This window comes from Azolla caroliniana, unplaced genomic scaffold (genome assembly GCF_043228905.1).
Source record: "Azolla caroliniana isolate FFs.n. ecotype wild unplaced genomic scaffold, voAzoCaro1.0.p SCAF_13, whole genome shotgun sequence".
NCBI classification, from domain to species: domain Eukaryota; kingdom Viridiplantae; phylum Streptophyta; class Polypodiopsida; order Salviniales; family Salviniaceae; genus Azolla; species Azolla caroliniana.
Genome location: NW_028230448.1, coordinates 19,234,879 through 19,241,961, shown reverse-complemented (window position 1 = coordinate 19,241,961; position 7,083 = coordinate 19,234,879). Strand labels below are relative to the sequence as shown.

Below are 7,083 nucleotides of genomic sequence, written 5' to 3'. Positions count from 1 at the left end.
TTCTTTTATGAATCAAATGCCTATTATATATATATACATTTCTTCCAAAGCCTTTTCACATGTGTCTCGTATTGTTTAATTAATAACGTTCAATTTTCTCGAGAGAACCTTTTTCGTATGTAGCACCTTTTTGCCACCCCCATTGAACAAGCCCACGTGAAATGTTCCCATTCGTGCCATGTGAAGTGTTTACATTCGCAATCTCTAGACAACTTTACATGCATGTTCTAGTAACAAAAAAGGGCGGGGCTAACAAAGCTCGCAATTTCTTTTCCGCCACATAGGGTCATTCAAAATCAATGGAGATTGGTGGCTGCCGTCACATGTGAGGAGAACTATCAACATTACCACACAAAGCAACTTAACATTAACAACAAAGCACATAAGACAATTATTTCGAAACATTTCAACACCCATGAAAAGCGACAAAAGTGCTTGTCTCAATGAAGTTGTAATACAATATGCAATTACTCCATCAGAATCTCAACACAACTCAATCTCTCTCTTGGGACATCCTAGTTCAGAGTCAAGGTTTTACCATAATGCACAAAACTAGGCTTGAATCTCACATTAAACAATGCTTTACTAGATGCCACCATGGGGCATTTGGTTGATCACATTACATTCTCATCGCCCCTGCGTAAACTTAGCTCTTTCTTACATTCCACACATATAAAATGAGAATGATTCATTTTTGGAACCATTGACCATATTTGACAGCCGGGAATAATAATACAATCAACCATTACATTAATTTATCTTTCCCTCTCAATCCTCACTGAGCTCTCATATCTCAAGAATATTTTGGAACCAAAAACATTACCTAGCATTAACAGAATTTCAGCGGACCCAATTACAAGAGATGATAAACTAGCCTAAGGCTTATCAAAATGGTGGGAAACATTTACAAGCATATTGTTAAGTCCAACATATAGCAGTTTTACTGCAAAAGCTAATGATGCTCATGTCAATCCTTCATCTTGAGCCTCACTGCATCTAAGCAAACCTAAATAAGTTGATAATGATGATGGCTGACCTCAAGACTATATAATAACCCAAACTCAATTCTGATTGCCCCTCCTTGTTGCCAAGCAATATGCATAGCATTCTACATTGTTCGAAACTGAATTAATCTCCGAACAAAATCCAGGGATAGAAGAAAAAACGGATATTATATAGTCTCGAAATGACCACTTAAAGGTCTTGGTTGTCAGGCTAAAACCTAAAAGAATTCAAAGTCGAGATAAGCTGATGAGCGAGGTTCACCCTCCGATAGCGGTGCGGGGAGTGTATTGCTAGTGGTAGTGGTGGTAGTAGTACTAGAAACTTTAATCGGAGTGGTTTCAAGCTTAAACGGCTTGGGCACTTGTGGAGGCGGCATGCTCCTAACAAGTGCCCAATTTACTCCATGAAAGAAAGGATGCTGTTTAATCTCTGTGGCCCCTCTTTTGTAACCTAACCTATGTTGAGGGTCCTTTACAAGTAAACCTCGTATCAAATCTCGAGCTTCAAAACTAACTGCCGGAGCTTCCGGAAACTTCAACGGTTGTCCAATCACATTGAAGAGCGTTGCCCTGTTACCTGCCCCTTTGAAAGGGGTTTTTCCATGTAGCAACTCATAGAGAAAAACACCAAAAGTCCACCAATCCACAGCACTTCCATGGCCTTCTCCTTTGATGATCTCGGGAGCTAGATATTCATGTGTTCCTACAAATGAAACCGACCTTGCACCTGTTGGCTCGGCTATAAGCTCGGGTAACGGTGTCACTTGGTTTGCGAAATCACTGGTTTTCTTCTTACTCTTAGTCTTTTTCAACCTTAATGATGGCATGAACTTGGGCATATAACAAGTAGGTTGAATACAAGCAGGAACAACACATGCCGGTTCAAGACATGTGGGTTGAGCGCAGTAACCACCTGATGATGCCTTTCGGGTCGGATCGATGGCCATAGATGAGAATTTAATGAGTGTTGGGCTCACAACACATCGGAGTGAGAGGTCAAAATCAGATAGCATTATATGCCCATCCTCTCGAACCAATATGTTTTCTGGCTTCAAGTCTCTGTAGATTACACCCATCATGTGGAGGTACTCAATGGCAAGCAGAACTTCGGCTGCATAGAACCTGCCATATAAAGACCAGAACACATCAGAAATTGTCCTCGTTGTCTATTTCTCTATTACCTTACCATCTTCAGTCCTCTTTATCTCTTTGTCTATTTCTCTATATCATTTCTCCTACACTACATGGACACATTGGTACATTGAATTCACAACATCACAGTCGACAAGCATCTCAACCATATCAGATTATGCATGTATGTTTGATCCCCCCAAGTGCAATACAATCGCTCTCTCTCCTATACATGAATGATCTCAAGAGCCAAATATTATATAAAATATGTGAGACAGATACTATTGTCTATTTCGAGATAGGTTTCGGTCATTACATTGTATCATGTAATCGTGAGGACCAAAAGCGTTTGTGGTTCTATCTCATGAAACTTCAGAGTGGCAGAACAGGGCACTCCCCCCTAAAGCCATTAGAACAGTGTAAGGCAATCCAACTTTAACTTAGTTCACCCACATGATCACAAACCTCACAACCTACGTAAGCCCAAGTAGAGTAAGAGCTCACCTAAAGGGATCAATTTGGGACGTGTCAACATAACCAATCTTGTTTTCTTTGTCATTCATCTATTCGAATGGATGTATATACTATAAAGCTCCTCTGGTCTATGCATGTAGCCATTAGATGTAGACATCCTCTATATCTATGTCACTTATAAATGCAGGCATTACATGTTCATATGTCCTCTCTTTAAATAATGGGTAATTAATTATATTAATCACTATGGTGTACAATAGTCTCCAAAGAAAATAGATATACCTCTCCCTCTGGCATATGTCTAACCATAAGAAATATATATGGTCTATTTTTCCACTCAAGACATTAGTTAATATCAATAGATAGACTTTGGGTGCGCTTAGAATTAAAAGAGAGATGAAAAGAAATCGGGCTTACTTTGCAGCCATTTCGGCAAAGTGTCGACCTGGTTGCTTCTGTCTGAGCATGTGAAGATCTCCACCAGGACAGAATTCCATGACCAAACAAGAGAATTTATCAGTCTCGAAATGCGTATAAAGAGAGGGCAGGAAAGGATGATCAAGGCATTGCAAGATTTCTCGCTCGGTCTGCGCACGAAGGATCTTCTTGCGACCATCGAGCGAGGCTTTATCCATAACCTTCATGGCAAAGTACTTGCCACTATGACCCCTAATCTCAGCAAGATAGACACTCCCAATGTCACCACAACCTAGCCTTTTGAGCAACCTGAAGTGGTTCAAGCCGAGTGCTCCTTCTTTGGAGTGGGCAGCCTGGATGACCTCCCACCGTGAGTCGTTAGCCTTGTGAGGTTTGCTCAATGCAGAGATGAAGCTGGTATAGATACTGCTGCTCTCATTGCTTTGGTCACTGAGTTCTGAGCTTGAACTACTGAGGCTGCATTTACTGCTTTCACTGCCTTTGGGGAGAGACAGGGAGGAAGAAGATGTGGTGGTGGTGGTGGTGGTGGGAGCATCCTCCTCCTCTGCCCCGCTATTCTGCTGCTGCTTCTTCTGCTTCTTGATGCCGTTGTTGTTGGCCTTGCTGTCGACGATGATGAATAAGTCATCGTCATGGCTGGCCTTCATGCCCTGCTCCATAACAGAAGCCATGGTGAAGATGTGAGGTACAAAAAACAAGATCTTCCGCCTGTGTTGTGGTGGGTGAGAGGCAAATTATATGTATTTGTATATATATGTATGCTATGCTATGCTATAGCAAAAGAAGAAGAAGAAGAAGAAGCATTGTAGCAGGAGCAGGAGCAGAAGAAGAAGTAGCAGCAGAGATGAGATGTGGAGGAGGAAACAAACCCTAGTAATAAAAAGCCACACAAGAAAGTGGGAAGGAGGGGCGGGGGGCGTTACAAGCAAGTAAGAAAAGCGAGATGAGAGAGAGAGAGAGAGAGAGAGAGAGAATGGAGTGTGTGTGGGGGGGGCGGGGGAGAGTGTAGAGAGAGAAAGAGAGAAATACAGAGACAAAGAGAGAGAGACAGAGAGACAGAGGTAAGTGAAGGGGCAACAGGGCTTGCGGCGCGTACTGTACCTACTACTCTCTCTCTCTCTCTCTCTCTCTGCACTCACTGACATACATATCCAATGCGCTCTCTCTCTCTCTCTCTCTCTCTCTCTCTGTATCTCTCTGTGTATGCGTATCCCTATCTCTGTCTTTCTCTCTCTATCTCTTCCTCTAATCTTCTCTGTCTGTCTGTGTGTGTCTGTCTTCTTGGAAGGAGGAGATCTTCTTCTGCTTCTTCTTCTGTATATATAATGGGGTTTTAATTATGTGGAGAGAATCCGATGTCTTCTTTCTTCTTCCTCCTCCTCCCCTGTCTAGGAAACAGGGGACCCTTCCCCTGTTCTCTCTCTCTCTCTCTCTCTCTCTCTCTCTCTCTCTCTCTCATACACACAGACACACACACACACCTTCCTATGTAGAAACTGCCCTGCCCTGTCTACATGTGAACCTAAATACAATATCTCCAATCCTCTCTCTCTCTCTCTCTCTCTCTCTCTCTACATGTGAACCTAAATACATACATATCTCCAATCCTCTCTCTCTCATGGGGTTTGCTTGGTGTCGTTACACACACATTGAGAATGAAAATGAGAGAAAGAGAGAGAAAGAGAGAAGAGAGAAGAGGGGGAGAGAAGAAAAGAGAGAGAGAGAGAGAGAGAGAGGACATCTCTCTTGCTTGTTGGGCCTCCCGTCGACCGACATCCGTAAAAGTCATGCGCACACAATCGATCCATATATGTATATATATCGCTTCGGCATCGTGTGAAGGCCCACCTTTTCCTTCTTTTCTCTCTCTCTCTCTCTCTCTCTCTCTCTCTCTCTCTCACTCTTCTCTCGTACACACTCTCGCTCTCTTTATTTTGGGGAGTTTTGGGGCACGGGTCGGGGGGGGGGGAGGGGGGGGGACGGTGTCTTTCTCACATGCTCGAGATGCTTTTATCACCCACACACTTGATCATGTCTCTCTCCTAGGGCGGCTATGTCTTTGTATGTGTGTGTATCTCTCTCTCTCTCTCTCTCTCGTTCTATGTATGTGTGCCCGCCCCCCCCCCCCCCCTCGAGCAATTAGTTGTGAAATCAATCACCGTCGTGACCTACGACTTGTCGACAATCCCCATCACACATGTGCACACAATCTAATGGGAGAAGGGGGTGGGGACAGAATATTTCCCCATGCGCAATGTAGTCTCGAAATCAATCAACATCCATGACTTGTCTACCTTCCTAATAAAAACTCACTTCTAATGTGAACATTACGAAAATTATATCATTTCCTACTAACCTAACCTTGCTCAATGTGGTATGAAATTTGTTGTGATTAAGAAAAGTTGTTATGAGGAAACCGACAGAGTATGTATGGTCTTGGAGATTGATAGGATTTACCATAATTTGAAGATTGGTCTAGTTTTATGGAATTAAATATAGGCAATCAATCCCATTGAATTGACTTGCTTGGTAAGTTGGATGCTCATTCACTCAAATTTGAGACAATTGGTGAATGCAAGCCACAATGCATGCATTGAATTAGCACACTGAGTACTTCCTCTTTGGATATCGTGCAGAAATAATAGTGTGAGTGACCTTCGAGGCATTTAATTTGACCTAAAATTTGATATTTGTGCATTTGAACATTCATTATTGATGGACAATGGTCAATATGAGGCATTGCCATTATAAGCAAGGAATGGGTCATCAGCAATACTTATATTTGAGGATTAATTGGGGTGGAAACGGTTCTCGATGAAACTAGATGTATTAAAAGTAATTTGATGGACAACATCAACACTCAAATCATGCTATTATCAATATGTAAATGGTTGTATAATGATCTCATTGCCTAGCTTAAGCCTAAATATATATTTTTACAAGAATGTAGGAATGATATATTTGAAATGTGTAAAGGTATGCTTCATATTACACATCATTTGATGGAATTTTGAAAATTTCCCCATTTTCTATTATCACCAAGGATCATTTACGAGCCACCCAAATCACAAAAGCTTAACATTACTAATCATTTTCCTAAACCAACAGTCGAGGAACTCAACAATAGCTTTACCAGCTTTATCTAGGAACATTATAAGGATAGTTCAAATCGACAAGTTGATGCTAAAATGTGAATGAATTTGTTGGATTTCAAATGTGTTCCATTTGTGGAGCTAACAAAGTAATAGGAGGTCTAAAAGTAGTTTGTCTTCTTCTAGATTGTCGAGTTGGATATCTAGGTTGGTTGGGCAAGTATATGGGTTTTCATTTTGTGTATCTAGGTATGTTTGGATTTGCATGGAGTCTCCAAAAGATAGCTCCCCTAAACTCTCGAAGTTTATGGGCTTTGATGGAGACAAATTGATGAAAACAATCAGTATGATGTATCAAAACCCATATTTTGAATACAGGCTATGTGGTGATTGATGTCTCTGCCAAAATATGGGTTCTAATGCATCATGCTTGAGCATCGTGATAGTCTATTCTTGCATTGTCTAAATCATGTGTTTTGCAACTCCATTCTGCATAGGAGTGTACAAAGTTGTCGATCGACAATGGATTCCCATGGTTTGCAAATAAGTCTAAAAATCTTGAGATATATGTTATCCATCATTGTCAAGGTGAAGAATGTTTAATCGGTGTGTTGACTAGTTTCACATTATAGTGTGTCATCAGAGGAAGTTCGAAAATACTTCAACTCATGAATAAGTTATGCATATCAAAGGCTTTCAATTGGAGGTTACGCTTTGAGATTCCACAAGTCGATTCAATGAAGATAGAGGTGTATCTCTCATCAATCAACATGTCAATTGATATGATACTTCTTTTTAGATTAGGTACATGCTAGACTTGTTCAAGAGAACATGTTTGTTATTGGATAAGTAAATCAAGATATTACTAATTTTGATAATCCAACATTCTTTTGCATTTGCAAGTTGGACAAAGTCATTATCTGGCATATACTCATTGAACCATT

At 41.0% G+C, this 7,083-nt stretch overlaps 1 protein-coding gene across 1 annotated transcript; it reads right to left on the bottom strand.

Moving 5' to 3' along the window:
* Nucleotides 1-802: 802 nt before the first annotated feature.
* Nucleotides 803-3,865, bottom strand: LOC147856541 (serine/threonine-protein kinase D6PK-like). The gene is made up of 2 exons (XM_087329185.1): nucleotides 3,027-3,865; nucleotides 803-2,126 (listed from the first exon to the last, which is right to left on the bottom strand). The coding sequence occupies exons 1-2, from the start codon at nucleotides 3,716-3,718 to the stop codon at nucleotides 1,223-1,225; spliced, it is 1,596 nt and encodes a 531-aa protein (XP_087185311.1). The 5' UTR covers nucleotides 3,719-3,865; the 3' UTR covers nucleotides 803-1,222.
* Between the last annotated feature and the right edge of the window lie 3,218 nt (nucleotides 3,866-7,083).

What these genes read in the sequence shown, in the direction of transcription:
- LOC147856541 (XM_087329185.1), bottom strand. Translation starts at nt 3,718, where the DNA reads ATGGCTTCTGTTATGGAGCAGGGCATGAAGGCCAGCCATGACGATGAC. An exon ending in TTTGCCGAAATGGCTGCAAA is followed by an intron (nt 2,127 to 3,026) that starts GTAAGCCCGATT and finishes TTTATATGGCAG; the next exon opens with GTTCTATGCAGCCGAAGTTC.